Below are 14693 nucleotides of genomic sequence, written 5' to 3'. Positions count from 1 at the left end.
ACAGTCCTTTATCCCCATTTCTCCCAATCTTCTACGGTCACTTTATATTTTTAATATAGATTATAGTTGTACAAAACATTTTTATGTCTATAGTTACCTTCTAGTTTTTATATAGTTTTTGTATAGATGACTAGCACAGGTTAATTTATATATATTCCTGCACATTTTTAATTCGTCTATATATATATATATCCTATGCAAATGTTTAATTTCTCTGTAAAAGTTTTATTTTGTTTAATTGGTTAATTTAATTTAATTTAATTTAATTTCCTTAATTCCTCCGTGCACATTCAAATTTACATTCATCTCAGGCCAATTCCTACATATGGTTCCTGTGTTATAAGTTAACTCTAATGCATAAGTCAAGTCTGATGTATGTTCAATGTATGTTGCCACTGGATGCTTAAAATGTCCTTCGGGATCAATAAAATATCTATTTATCCATTGAGTCTGTGTAAAACACACATTTTCCATTGCGCTGAATGTAAAATACATATAATCAGAACTCCCATTGGATCAGAACGGTTCATGGCAGCACTGTAATACACGCAGTACTTTGTTTTTGTGTGTATTTGTCTTTTTTAAGCTAAAAAACAAAAAAACTAAATTGAAGCAGAATCGATTTTACGCTTCGACTTTCGTCCCTTCTGTCCCTCCCACTCTGCCGTACTCGGCCTTATCCGCGCACACCGGAAGAGGAGAGGTCCTTTTCCCGCAGACTCCAACATGGTGAGCGCCTCCTCGTCGCGACTCCTCCGTCAACTCATCTGAAAACATCGAGCTTTCCCCTCGTGCCGTCGCGCTTTAACGCGTCCGAGCCAAAACTCCAACATGTTATCAAACCGTGGGAGTTTGTATCGTGACCGGAGACTCGGATGATCATTGTTCATCCATCGTTTCTTTGAAACTCACGACCCGTTAGCTCGAATGTGGCTAGCGGCGTTAGCTTGAATGAACGGGCAAACGCTCGTTGAGGGGGAATGTCGCCATTTCGTGCGCAAACGTGTGCGACTGTTCTCACACGTGCGGAGCAACACTCGTGTTTATTAGCGAATTAAATGGTTTTGATTCCGAACATGCTAACGTGAGCTACATGTAGCGTTGCTAGGCCGCAGCCGGTGTTAGCACACCATGCTAACACGTCAGAGCAGGTTTCTTTACTCTTCACGTATCCAGCTTCTCTCTTTCTCAGCTGTGGATCTTTTTATTATTGTGTCCTGCTGCTTTTTTTTTAAAATAATGTCTCCGGTTGTTTGCTTCGTTGTTGACCGGGTTCGTCCTCTCTCCTCCAGGCAAGAGGACCGAAGAAGCACCTGAAGCGCGTCGCGGCGCCGAAGCACTGGATGCTGGACAAGCTCACCGGAGTGTTCGTAAGTTTCCTCAGCCATCCTGAATTAAAGAGGCTCCCAGCTCTGATGTGTTAATTGATAATTGATGTGTGTGGGGGGGTTCGATGCTGGACGGTCCACTGAGAGTGTCACGTGTGTGTCTGCTGCAGTGTCGCGTTTCTATCGCATCACATTTATGCAGCGTGTTGCTCAGATAATGAAGCTGTCACAATCATAAAAAAATGGGAAATTTCATGAAAAGTTCCTTGTTAAACCTTCTGACAATCAAAGTCAAAAGATAACTTGCTCTGTGTTGTCTGATCGTCTGATGATCACAACCTCTAATTCCTGTTAGAAAGGTTTGAAAGTGAGAACAGAAATCCCACCATTGTTTATCTTTCATGCCAAAATGAGTCAATGTGCTCCGATGAACTTCATAATTATCGAGCCAATTGGTTTATTCTCTCATTCCCTCGGCTCCGCGAGAGATTTGTTGAAGTCAACTTCGACTCTAAACCTTAAATCTAAGTCTGCTAACAGTGGTTTTAAACATGAACAATACAACATGGATGTTAATAGTCGAGGTTTAAACATGCCTGTAATGTGTGTAAAGGATAATTTATGTCCATCAGTCAACTAATTGAACTGTTGCCTGAAAATAACTTCAAATGAAGCATGAATAGAAGACAGGAAACTATCTGTTAGGTATGATTCTTACATTGACTTGTGAGTCTTTGTCCCACACTCTGAAATGTTTTTACTCTCGTCCTCCTCAGGCTCCTCGTCCTTCCACCGGTCCCCACAAGCTGAGGGAGTGCCTGCCCCTCATCATCTTCCTGAGGAACCGTCTGAAGTACGCCCTGACCGGAGATGAGGTGAAGAAGATCTGCATGCAGAGGTTCATCAAGATTGACGGCAAGGTCCGCACCGACATCACCTACCCCGCTGGATTCATGGGTGAGTTGAATCTCGGGACCTTTTTTTTTAATGGTTGCTGAACAGATGTGATATAGAATGAAGTGGATCTATAGAACTTGTACGACATCGCTCCTGTCGGTTATGAAGGGGCAGGAGGAGCAATGATGAATATTTGGTTTTGATCAGTAATGAGATGAAATTACACAACCGATTCCTCTAAGAAGTTCTGAGCTCCAGCTGCTGCACTGATATTTAAACTCTTTTTGACATTGAAGTAAAGTGTGACTGAGATTAAGTTGTTAAATTTGCTAACTTTTATTTGCCATCACTCGTTATCTGTTAACAAGGGGCTAGTTTTAAAAACAAGAATCATCTGACCCAGCTCCCACCGGTTCGAACCAGTAAAGGAAATGCACCAGTTGTGTAGAACTGGCTTCAGGCCCCTCAGAGTGTTGATGATCACAGTCCCGACGGTCGTGCCTCCTCTAGATCCTGTGACACTGTCAGTTTTCTCTCCACCGCCATGTCGCCCAGCAGCCTCACATGGAGGTGTGGCAGTTTAATTTCCAAATCCAAGGGACGTCTTCACGGCAGGATGAGCGTCCTATTTATACACAGAACATACGCAGTGAGAACACTGAGACTGTGGGCCAGGAGTAGTAAGGATTATTCCTAAACAGGTTCTACTGCAATCATATAAATCTCATATACACTTAAATCTGAAGAACTTAAATGATTTATCATACATATACATTTTCTATAAAAAAAAAACAGTTGAGCCTTTGCGTTAACTCAACTAATTGCACTGGTGTGTTTGAATAATAGATTTCCATTTAATTTCATTACACTGTGCAGACATTAATTGTTTCATTTCTTGAAAGCGACTTTGGTTGTTTATAAAAATCAGTGTATTCTTGAAATATATGTAACTCCCTGTTTGACTGAATGATCCTGGTACCTGCACATGAAGAGATGCTCTGGTCCAAGACTTCAACATTGTTAACTTATTGTTGGTTAAAGAAATAACAATGATTTTTAAATGGAATCAAATTTATAAATAATGCCTGAACAATTGACAGTGTAGGTTGGAGTTGGCAAATAGTGCTCTGTAAACAGTGTTATTGATTTTACCCACATGGGCCCTGTGGTCAGTGTGGGGTGTTAAAGCAGAACTCATAATCCACTTGTGTTTAACTGACTTCTATATTAGTCTTATTATATGTGTTATTAGCGCGTTGGAGAAAAAGGGTTTGATGCTAAAACTGTCGACTGTTTATTTCTCCAGATGTGATCAGCATCGAGAAGACCGGTGAGCACTTCCGTCTGATTTACGACGTGAAGGGACGTTTCACCGTCCACCGCATCACCGCTGAGGAGGCCAAGGTGAGAACTGCAAACTGTTTGTTGCTATTCTTAGACGCTAATGGTGCCTCTTGCCATAAATCCAAATCCAGCTGCAGCAGTTATTGTTTCAAACTGGTTTCATTTCCAAAACTAAAGTGAAAATGAGAAGCCTGGGTTTTGTTTTTTGTTAAAGTTCTGGCAGTCTCTGTAAATCACAGATGTTTTTCCAAGACGTCTAAATGTCCCCCTCCTCTCTCTGCAGTACAAGCTGTGCAAGGTGAAGAAGATCATCATTGGAACCAAGGGGATCCCCCACCTGGTGACCCACGATGCCCGCACCATCCGCTACCCCGACCCCCTCATCAAGGTCAACGACACCATCCGCATCGACCTGGAGTCCGGCAAGATCACAGATTTCATCAAGTTTGATACTGGTGGGTTCAACTCGCTGTCGTCTCACTTGGCTGCATGTTCTTTGTATGAAGAAACCGTCTCTAATCTTTCTTTCCTCCTCCCTGCAGCGAACCTGTGCATGGTGACTGGTGGTGCTAACTTGGGGCGTATCGGTATGATCACCAACAGGGAGCGTCACCCCGGCTCCTTTGACGTGGTGCACGTCAAGGACAGCACGGGCAACAGCTTCGCTACCAGGCTCTCCAACATCTTCGTCATTGGCAAGGTGAGGATTTTCAAATTCTTCTGACTGTAGCCTGAGTATTCAAGTTCCCCCTGTCGGGACAAAAACTGTTTAATGTGGAACAGCAGTCTGGAGCAAGGATGACTTCTCTCGGTGTTGATCAGTCATGAGAATACCCCCTCTAAGAAGTTCTGAGCTCAGTGAGTGGTAACTAACCATACTCACGGATTCCTAGGCCCCCCCCCCCTCATGTGGTAAAGTGTTGAACGCGGCTCGTTTGTTTCGCCGCTGCCCGACAGTTATAGAATGGCCGTGTGTCTTTCTTCACCTTGCTGAAGCGTTGGCAGTCAGATAAATGTTAGCACAATCCACTGTTGGGCTTCTCCCTCCTTGGTACGACGGCGTTAAACTGGCTGCACGTTCAGATGTGTCGTTAATCTGTTGGAAACTGACGTGACAGTCCCAGCTTCCTCTCCAAAGTGTTTTTGTCTTCAACATAAATTCAAATAGTGTTAAAAGGTTTTAAATTGAACTGTAGACTGAATATGAGTCTATAGATATTCAAAAATGAGACGCTTTTCCAAACCTTGAGTCTGATTTCACTTGTTTGCATCACGTGAACAGTCTTGATTGAACATTAACCATTGAATCGATCTCCTCCTGCAGGGCAACAAGCCGTGGGTGTCCGTGCCAAGAGGAAAGGGAATCCGTCTCACCATCGCCGAGGAGAGAGACAAGAGGCTGGCCGCCAAGCAGGGCAGCAGCTAAGCTGGCCACCCAGCAGACCACCTGGTTTTCAAAATAAATGTTATTTACAAAACACCCAGATCTCGTCCATGTGGTTTCTTAAAAGTTCACTCGTTAGAATAAAGTTGTGCGTCAACCATCGGTCCAACACTAGTTTAAAATTAAGTAGAGTTGAAATATTTGGAGTAGGATTTTCAGAGGAAGGGAACAGAAGTTGACCTCTTTAAAGATTAATCCAACAACAGTTCAACCAGTGGAAGTTGGTTCACTTAAATAAACCAGATTAAATAATTGTTTTCACCTTTGTGCAAAATAATCCAGTGAATGTAAATTGACCTCTACAGCTCTAACTTAAAAAGTAACTTGTGTAGCACTGACGTCATATAGTGAAGTAATACATCAACTTGTCCACCAATAACAGTCAATGTTCCTCTGTCCAATATTAGGACAATTAAACAGAAGTTATTATATATGAGGAATTGTTTTTTCTTCACCTGAGTTACTTTTGGATAATTTGACATTTACATGAAACGAAATGAACAACCTTTTTCTGTTTCTTGTAATTTTATTAGTTCTGTGTTTTACATTTGATCTTTGATCTGGTCGTTACCATGACAACTTCACCTGCTCCAAAGCAACCATCCCTCCATCCTTCTCCTGGAGTCAGCCCATCCTCCCTCCCTCCATCCTTCTATTCCCACCATCCTCTGCTTCCATCCCATCATGCACCATCCATCTGTTTGTTCTCTTTTCTTTATTCCGCTCTCCTATGTTTTCATTCCTACCATCTATCCATTCAAATTAAATTCTTCTTCCTCTGAATATCCTTCATCACAGCACTCAATGTTTGTTTTCTCTCTCACCTGCGTTCCCTTCATCCTGTCTCCTTTATCCCTCCCTTCCCTACATGTGCTGATTCCTGCTTCTTCCTTCCCTCCCTCCATGCATCCCTTCATCTGTGTTCTGACTCCAGTACCAGTCCATATGGTGACTGCTGAGATGCAACCTGCTCTGCGCTGCAGAAACCTGGCCTGGCACTCACCACCTCAGTGTGTGTTGTGTGTGTGTGTGTGTGTGTGTTGTGTCTCCTCTCCTGGCCTCTTCAGCTTCTCCTATGACTGTGTGCGTTTACGTAAAAACAGCAAAAGATCGACACGACCAGAACTCGTGATTTCCATTTCCAACCACGCCTATGCAGCACATGACACAACTACACACACGCAGCAGGATTGAGTGTTTCTCTCTCTGTGTGTGTGTGTGTGTGTAGGGGGCACGGCTCGCTCCAGTGACCGTCTGCTCTCTGACACACTGAACAGTGCAGTAATCCATCATCTGTGGCAGCGAGGACAGTGAATCTGCAGCATTTTAACATGAAGAGGGAAAAGTTCAGTGTTTAAAAATGTGTAAAATACAGTTTGTGGTCGTCTCGACTTTGACCCTCAACTCTCGAGGGTTGTTTAAATTTAGCCGCCTCTTTTTTTTTTATTTAGTTCTGCTCGACTCAATATAAACTAGAGGTCATGAGGACGTATCAGTGTTGGAGGAACACTTCTGAGTTCTAAGCTTCTTGTAATGAACAAGTTTCTCCATGAATAACTTTAAAAACACGATGAACGTTTTGACCAGTGTTGCTGCGTGTGTCAGTCCTGTCTGACGTCATGTTGGTTTGTGAGCAGCATCAACTTTGGCATTTTTGTGTTTTGGATCCAGACGTAGCCATATATCATTTTTTATTGACAGTTGATGCCATAAACCAAACAGGATGGAAAGACTTGCACGATGATTGCAGGAGTTTCTCAGTGGCTCCAACGTGCACACAACTGATGCAGGATGAATAATAATAATAAAGAGGAACAGATAGAACGTTTCTAAAGACTGAGGGCCTGTTGGGTTTCTCTGTGTGCGCAGCCGCTCTGCTCCGTGTTCCAGCCTCTGTCAGATAATTCAACATGTTTGTTTTCTGCGTGTTTCTCCCTGCAGCTCACATTTCTTTTGCTTTTCTCACCAAATGCACTTCAAAGCCTCAGTGTGACTGTGCAGTGTGTGTGTGTGTGTGTGTGTGTGTGTGTGTGTCTGAATCAAATGTGATTGTTGCTCCGCTCACAAGGGGATGCAGAGCAGGACCGGAGCAAAGCATGCGTCTGGTGAGTCTCACATTTCAAACGTTCAAAGACTTTGTGTGTGTGTGTGTGTGTGTGTGTGTGTGTGTGTGCCTGCATTTGTTTACAAGAACTGGTCCCAGCCTGATAAAAAAAAAAATGGGGACAAAGCTGCCACGTTTGATTTTGTTACTAAACCTCATTTCGTTTCTCCGTGTCGACTCCACAAACACGTCTGTTTGCAGCCTGGAGTCATGAAAAGGTCAAAGGTCACTGTCACCGTCAGCCAATCATCACAACTGACACCTTTGATTTGTTGTAACTTGGATCATATTTATTTTAGGTTCGTCCATTTCTGTCTGTTTTGTAAAGATTTTAAATCCTTGAAGAAATTAGCAGCTGCTGGTCACATGCTTGAGTTCAGCAGGGGCGCTGCAACAGGGTTTGGCCCGATGTAGGGCCCCCCCCCCCCCCCCCCCCCCCCCCCCCAGGAGCTCCCTTTAGCCTGGGTCCCCCAAAGTCCCTTGAAACGTTCCTGCAGTCCAAATGATCTGAACCACTTCATTTGGTTTTACATTTAAGCGGTTGAATCATAAATGGACGTAGATGAAGTACCTGTTTTCTCTCTCTGACCAGCAGAGGGCGACTCCACTGGTTGTTTCTGTAGAAGTCAATGAGGAAATGACTGAACTTCTCACTTTATCACGTCGGTCAACGTCTTCCTGAGGAGTTTATGTCTCAGTCTCTAGTTTCAAGTTTTCTTCAAAATGTCCAATTAGTAAATAACACAGTGTGATTGACAGCTGGTACCGTCCAATGGGTGCAGGAGGCAGGTGTAGGTGGGCGTGCAGTGTCCCACCTATATAGCATTCAATCACCCGCTGGACGACATCACGGCCCAGACTGTGGGTGTGAGACGAACCAGATCAGCTGACTGAGGTCGCAACGTCTGCAGAGTGAAAAACGAGACGGAGCGAAGGAGCGAGTCCAAGTGGACAAAGTGATGGAGGTGAATTCGGGGGAACGCTCCCTGAGCGAGTCGAGGAAAGTGGAGTGAGCTGCTGAAACAATGAAGTCAGTCATCGGAGGGAGGGTGGGGGTGAGGGTGAGGGTGGGGGTGAGGACAGCTGTTTCTAATCAATTGCTTCCATGTGATTGACTGCCTGTCAGCTGATTGGTCGACCGGCTCCTCGACAGTCAAGGCCGCGGTCGGAGAGATCGGTGGTTTGGACGCCCGGTTTAACCGATCGGTCGATTCCTTGTGTAACCAGCTGGTTGGTTGATTGATTAATTGACACGGGGGTTGTCATGGCAACTGATTGGCAAAGTAACGATGCAGATATGACCAGTGTGAGGCCGTGGTGAGTGTGTGGATGATGTAATGTGACCACTCCCATCCGCTTCTTCTTCTCTTTCACCTCCTCCTCTTCTTCTTCTTCTTCTTCGTCTCACACACACACACACACACACACACACACACACACACACACACACACACACACACACACACACACACACACACACACACACACACTATCTCCCCCACACTTTCTCATGTTGATGTTTTTAATTGTGTCAATAAAAGGCCGTTTATGTTGAAATTCCTTCTCCCTCCCCCCCCCCCCCCCCCCCCCCCCAATCCTCCGTTCGACAGACTCAGACTGCATGAACAAAAACATTTAGGTAAGCCAAGTTCACGTCTGGGAGGGGCTGCCGGAGGGGGCCCGGGGGGCGCTCCGAGGACCAGATGTGCTTTTTTTGGGGTGTTTCTGGGCAGGAGGAGGAAGGAGGGTTACGTTCACGAGCCTCCAGAGGAGAAACGGGGGAGTTTCACTGGGCTCTGCAGAAAGTTGAGCGTCCTGGAAGGCAAAGTGCTGCAGAGCACGAGAAGGCCTCGCTGTACGATAGTTTGTCGAGGGCTGAGACGTGTCACTACAGGAGAAAAAAGATGTAATTAAATGAAATGATGGTGAATATTTACCCCTCAGATGATAAAATGATGGTTCTACCAGATCCTTGATAACATACAGATATTACATGTTAGACTTTACAAGAAGACAAATGTTCAAATTGTCTGTAGCTCATGTTTGAAACAGCTGAAACCAGAGAGAGGGAGGTTTTAAAACAAGTGGTAACTCATTCAGAGGAAGTATTGGATCCTTCACGTCTCATTTTGGAATGAAATCTTCAATTTGTGGGTCGTCTCCCATGAGAGGGAGCGCAGAGCTTCTCCTCCGCCCCTGGTCCTCGGCGCCCAGGGGCCACGTCATGTCCCCTGAGAGCCTCCTGAAGGAGGAACCTCTGCGGTGTCGCACTTCTCCTCAGTGTGCACTTGCTGTCACTTTGTGGGGAGGAAAGAAAACACAGTGAGAGACGTTGGTCATGTCGGTTCACCAGAGAGACTTGGCTTGGATCAGAGACGTGTTCAGGGACCAGGAGAAAAAGCAGGAAAGCAGAAAGTGAAGTGACTCCAGTTCCTCTGAGTGAAATCTAATGAGGATCTTGTGACTGCGGTTATGTAATGAATCTGATGAGTAATCCGCTCTGACGGCCGCTGTGGTCGCTCTGACCTCAGGTCACGCTCGTGGGAAACTGGTGTCACGTGAAAATAACGACTCGAGGGGAACGCTGAGGTCAGGTTGGAGACTTTACTTTGTGGATGTTTGGATTCAGCAGAGAAGTGAGTCGTGGTTTCAGTTGATTGATGATTTATTATTGATTTAATTGATGTCTGGTGGATGTAACGAAGAACATTTACTTTGATTAACTTTGCTGTACTTTTAATTTGCTTGCCACATACTTCCACATACTTCATTACATTAAGATTATTTAAAAACCAGTAATTATTTACTTTTACTGAAGTAGAAAAGTTAATTTTGTATGTTTGAGTACTTCCTTATTTATTCTTTTATCTGTTAATCTTATTTATCTTGAACTTTCTTTTTGTCTTTCTTTTTCCAACATGATATATTTCCTATTTTATTTATTATTTATTAATGTTTCTTTTTTCTCTCTGTGACCAGGTTCAACATCCCCAACGAGGAAAGTATTTTAAAATGTACTTTTATTAATCATTTCTAGGTCCTGACATATTATCTGTTTCAGCTCTGTAATGTCTCCTCAATGTCTCTGTCCCGTCTGGTCTCACCTGTTGTGTCAGTTCATCAGCATCTTCCTCTTCTTCTCTTTCTCCTCTTCCTCCAGACAGGTTTCCTCCTCTTCTCGGGGAAACACCAGAGACAGACTGTTGCACTGCGTCAAGCTGGAGCAGAGCTAGATGTGAGTTTGGTCTTTGCAGCTTCAAAATAAAAGCCCAAAGAAGTGTGTGTGTGTGTGTGTGTGTGTGTGTGTGTGTGTGTGTGTGTGTGTGTGTGTTTGTGACACATGATGAACGAGACATAATTCTGATGTGGATGTTATGAATTAATAGAAAACATATATACTATTAATGATCATCATTGAAACCCATCAAGTATAAATGCACTGAAGTATAATAGTGTTTCAATTAGGTCAAAATAAAAGCCAAGATATCATTTGATTAAAAAAAACATAGATTTTATAATTAAGCTCAAAAATAAACTTATAAAATCAAAGAAGTCAGTTTAAAATGTTATATGTTTATAAGTATAAACATCTAAAATTAAGCCTGAAAATAAACGTTAAAGAGACAAAATGCAGTTTGAATGTGTTTTGAGTGTCTCTGTATATTCTCTAAATGAATTGTCTGTATCGGTGCATGTTAGATGAACGATAATCCTCAGATCCAGTGCCACAGGTTGTTTGGATCACCGGGAACGTGCTGTTAAAAACAGGCTTTGATTCTGAAATGTTGGAACCGGACATCGGTGTGTCACAGTGGTTCGTCTGACTTCAGCAGCTGAGCGTCTCCTCCACGGAGAAAACAGAGAAAAGCTCAAAAACAATGAGGGCGCACGACGCGCAACTCGCACCGAGCGTCTCCAACCGGAGCCGAGTTCCTCCTCCCGCAGGATCCGTGGCATGCGTCCGTGCGCCAGGCGGAGGGAGAGGGAGCTCCGGGGTATAACTTGACCCCACACTCAGTTTGTTATCTTGTATTTCTGTCGGAGGAGGAACCATGCCTTTCTGCAAGAGGACGATACTTCCCAAAGATGTGTGCAAGCCCGACGGCAGAGGGCTGAAGCTGCTGGAGGCGCGTCCGCGGCAGCCGCCGGAGGTTTTCGGGGACCTGGCGGACGTGTGCGGCTTCTCCCTGTGCTCGGTGCTGCGGCAGCTCTCGGATCTGTCCCGGCACTCGGTGAGCATCCTGGAGGAGCTGGAGGGGGAGCTGGTGTCCGTGTGCCACCGGTCCGGCGCGCTGGAGGGCAGGGTGGTCCGGCTGCAGAGGCGCGTCGCGGAGCTGGTCAGCAAACCTCCGCCGAGAGGTAAGAGGACATTTAACCGGGGACACACTCACCTGGTGCCACTTTACGCACGGTGCTGTTTGCAGGAGCGGAGCTGGAGCAGGTCTGTGTTTGTCCCGGTGGAGTGACGGGTGTCAAAGTTTGATCTGAAACTGGTTTTATGTTCAGGTCCCACTGAGGGGCCACTGTGGGGCCACTGTGGGGCCAACTCAAGCTGTGTAAGTGAGAGGGTTATCCGGCTTGTGTTTGTGAGATATCAGCTGCTGCAGCCAGTTGTTCTAAATTCAAACTTCTGCAGGGAAAAGTGAGAATTGTACGTAACAACCTGGATTTAGTTTAGTTCTTGTTCCAGTGGCTTTAGCTCCAGGGTGTGCAGGTTTACAGGATGCCCCTGAAGGCAGCAGTCAGAGCCTCCACCTGCCACCTCCTTCTATGACTCCTGCTGTTTCTTTAACCTCTGGTGGCCTCAGTGGCTCAGACAGTGAGTTGCAGCAGCTCAGATTGGAGATGATGCTCACGTCTCTTGAACGAGGAAAGTTTCTCACTCTGCAGGATTCTGGGACATCAGAACTAGTCTGGAGGAAACGAAATAAAAAGTGTGACGTGGAAACTCTGATGGTGGACTCCTCACTGGAGTAGGAGACGTCCTGTGGGGGACGCTGGGAGTCAGTCAGAGTTGGACGTCACATTAAATGCAGTTGAACAGCAGCCAGAGGTCATTCATTTCCATATTCATCCTGTGTCCACTGGTGAAAACTTTATATTCATAGATTCTGTCATATCATAGATTCCGTGTTTTTGAGTTTGGAGCCACAGTTTAGTGATCGTGGGGTGGAGCTTTGGTATCAAAGTCCCGCCCATACACACACTCAACCAATCACGAGTCAGTCTCGGCTGTCACTCGTGACGTTTGACCCGGTTTTTATAGCATTGAGTAACAAATTAAAACCAAATTAAAGAACTTTTAAAACCATTTTTCTTTACTTTTCCGTCTTTATCTCAAAGAGCTGCAGGTCCTTCACTTTCCTGAGAAACAGTTTGACGGTAGTTTGATTTTTTTCGAGCTCTAAAATCCTCCGATGACTCACAATAAAGATCAATAATCTAAAATTAGCTAGTGCTACATTACGTTAGCCTGCAGAACAATGCAGATCAATATCGATCCTCAGTTTATCACAGCTGTAACTCGTCATGCTCCTCCGTCACCTGCAGGGGAAGCTACTGTGGTTCGACCTTTCACCGTCAAGATGCCCAGATGCATGATGGGAGATTTTTTTCCCCTCTGCAAACTTTGCTGCACACGGATTCGCTCTTTGTTTGGGTTACAGCTCCAGAGTGAGCGCACACGAGTAAAGTAAGCCGGCCGTGAGTTTACAAGCCTGTCGGCGATGTGTGTGTGTGTGTGTGTGTGTGTGTGTGTGTGTGTGTGTGTGTGTGTGTGTGTGTGTTTGTGTGTGAGTGTGTGTGTGTGTGTCTGCACGTACAGAGTGATAAGAGAGAGAGTCCCTCTAAACACAGACCAGATGTAGAGCTGGAGAGAGACGAGGATGAAGCATAAAACCAAAGGCCGCGTTCAGTTTACCTTACGGACAGCGAACGCACCCTTGTGTCGGCCTGCGTGTGTGTTTCTGCATGTATGTGTGTGTAAAAGACTGATCTCTGTACACGTGTCGACTCTCACTCGTCCTCCCTGAGTTGTGTGTGGGCTCTGTGTATCTCTAACATGTGGGCAGCAGCAGCAGCAGCAGCAGCAGCACACGGCTCAATAATCAATAGATCCGGCCTGAGCCTTCATCTCTCCTCATCATCCTCGCTCCACCGCCTCTCCCTGTGTTTCTCGCCTCCTACCGTCTCAGCGAGGATGGAAAACATTGATCTTCTTTCCAAAAGAAAAACAAGGTGCAAACATTTGGGCTTTTCCTCCTTTAGATTTATGAAAACAAAGCATGTCGTCACGTGAGTTGAGTCAGAACACGGTCGAATAAATTCTCATTTGATTTGTTTGTTATGTAGAAAGTCCAGCAATCCATCATCCATCCATCCATTCATTCATCCATCCATCCATCATCCATTCATTCATCCATCCATCCATCCATCCATCATCTATCCATCATCTATCCATCCATTCATCCATTCATCCATCCATCCATTCATCCATCCATCCATCCATCATCTATCCATCCATTCATCAATCCATCCATCTATCTATCTATCTATCTATCTATCTATCTATCTATCCATCCATCCACCCACCCATCCATCCATCCATCCATCCATCCTTCCATCCTTCCATCCTTCCATCTATCTATCTATCTATCTATCTATCTATCTATCTATCCTTCCATCCTTCCATCCAGAAAGACACATGTGAATGTGTGTCAGTGAATCTTCCACATGAGGAGGAACCAGTTCCTCCTCTGACTCCGGTTAAACCTTCGGAGCTGGTTGGACGAGTTGAAATCGATTTCCTCTGCGATGGTTGAGTCTCAGACAGCTCAGATTTGTGAGGATGAGAAAAACTTGCATTCTTCTCTCTCACTCGAGGACGTGTGCTTCTCCTCCACTAACAGCCGCTGACAATCCCCCCGTCCACCTGCCAACAAAAGCCAAACTCGGTCAGAGTTGCATAATGAAACACATGTTCCAGCTCCTGCGTGAGGGGACTTTATTTTTCCACCGGGTTCAGAGTTTGTACGGGAGCTGGGTCTCCTGAGCCGCCTCCAGGGCCCCCGACACGGCGAAGGGCCGCCGTGATCCGAGCTGGTTTCCTCTTCCTGGGGCCGAGGGGGAAGAGACAGGAAGAGGGCGTTGGAAAGCTCGATATCACGAGAGTGTTCGATGTGTGTGTGTGTGTGTGTGTGTGTGTGTCGACTGGAAGCCGTCACTCAGGACGACCTGGACCGGAGGAATTTGTCCTCTGCAGCTCTCGCTGGCTCAGTTTCCGGACGCTCTCTCTCTAACGTGCCCGTTCACATTCACATGCTTCAGTTCCCAAGTATGTGAATGGGAACCAGCGTCTTGTGTTTTCTTTCGGTGCCTGTTTCCAACTCAGTTCTCTGAGAAACCACATTCTTCCTTTGACCCACAACAGATTTTTACAGGCTGATTTTGCTGAAGTTTGCTGAAACTAAATGTTTCTCGCTCGCTCTGACGCTCACAGTTGTAGGTGGTGAGTTTGTTTTTAAAGCGTAAATCCGCACGGAATCAACAGACGGAAGAAAATCTGAAATTAAATAAA

The 14693-nt window shown here is 45.3% G+C and overlaps 2 protein-coding genes and 2 non-coding genes across 5 annotated transcripts in view; all 4 read left to right on the top strand.

Moving 5' to 3' along the window:
* The first annotated feature begins 623 nt into the window (after positions 1 to 623).
* Positions 624 to 5049, top strand: rps4x (ribosomal protein S4 X-linked). Of its 2 annotated transcripts, none has more exons than XM_020110542.2 (7): positions 624 to 729; positions 1293 to 1370; positions 2105 to 2285; positions 3532 to 3629; positions 3853 to 4024; positions 4112 to 4269; positions 4894 to 5049. In XM_020110542.2, the coding sequence occupies exons 1-7, from the start codon at positions 727 to 729 to the stop codon at positions 4993 to 4995; spliced, it is 792 nt and encodes a 263-aa protein (XP_019966101.2). In that variant the 5' UTR covers positions 624 to 726; the 3' UTR covers positions 4996 to 5049. The 2 variants fall into 2 exon arrangements, with proteins under 2 accessions (XP_019966101.2, XP_069374755.1); XM_069518654.1 differs by lacking the exon at positions 624 to 729 and adding an exon at positions 828 to 834.
* LOC138406711 (small nucleolar RNA SNORD61) lies at positions 2405 to 2480 on the top strand. The gene has a single exon (XR_011240045.1). It is a non-coding gene; the product is annotated as a small nucleolar RNA SNORD61 (small nucleolar RNA).
* LOC138406712 (small nucleolar RNA SNORD61) lies at positions 4362 to 4426 on the top strand. Its single transcript, XR_011240046.1, has one exon. It is a non-coding gene; the product is annotated as a small nucleolar RNA SNORD61 (small nucleolar RNA).
* Positions 5050 to 10661: 5612 nt separating the features above from the next.
* Positions 10662 to 14693, top strand: part of nhsl2 (NHS-like 2) — a 75217-nt gene continuing 71185 nt past the window's right edge. The window contains exon 1 of the mRNA XM_069518651.1: positions 10662 to 11476. Within this exon, the coding sequence (XP_069374752.1) occupies positions 11170 to 11476 (307 nt within the window). The 5' untranslated portion in view covers positions 10662 to 11169. The remainder of the gene's footprint in view (positions 11477 to 14693) is intronic.

Source organism: Paralichthys olivaceus, chromosome 22 (assembly GCF_024713975.1).
Source record: "Paralichthys olivaceus isolate ysfri-2021 chromosome 22, ASM2471397v2, whole genome shotgun sequence".
Taxonomy (NCBI): domain Eukaryota; kingdom Metazoa; phylum Chordata; class Actinopteri; order Pleuronectiformes; family Paralichthyidae; genus Paralichthys; species Paralichthys olivaceus.
The sequence above is the reverse complement of the archived record's forward strand: the minus strand, read 5'-3'. Positions and strand labels throughout refer to the sequence as shown.

Coding starts and splice junctions, on each gene's coding strand:
- rps4x (XM_020110542.2), top strand. Junction 3,630..3,852: donor TCACCGCTGAGGAGGCCAAG/GTGAGAACTGCA, acceptor CTCTCTCTGCAG/TACAAGCTGTGCAAGGTGAA. Junction 4,270..4,893: donor ACATCTTCGTCATTGGCAAG/GTGAGGATTTTC, acceptor CTCCTCCTGCAG/GGCAACAAGCCGTGGGTGTC.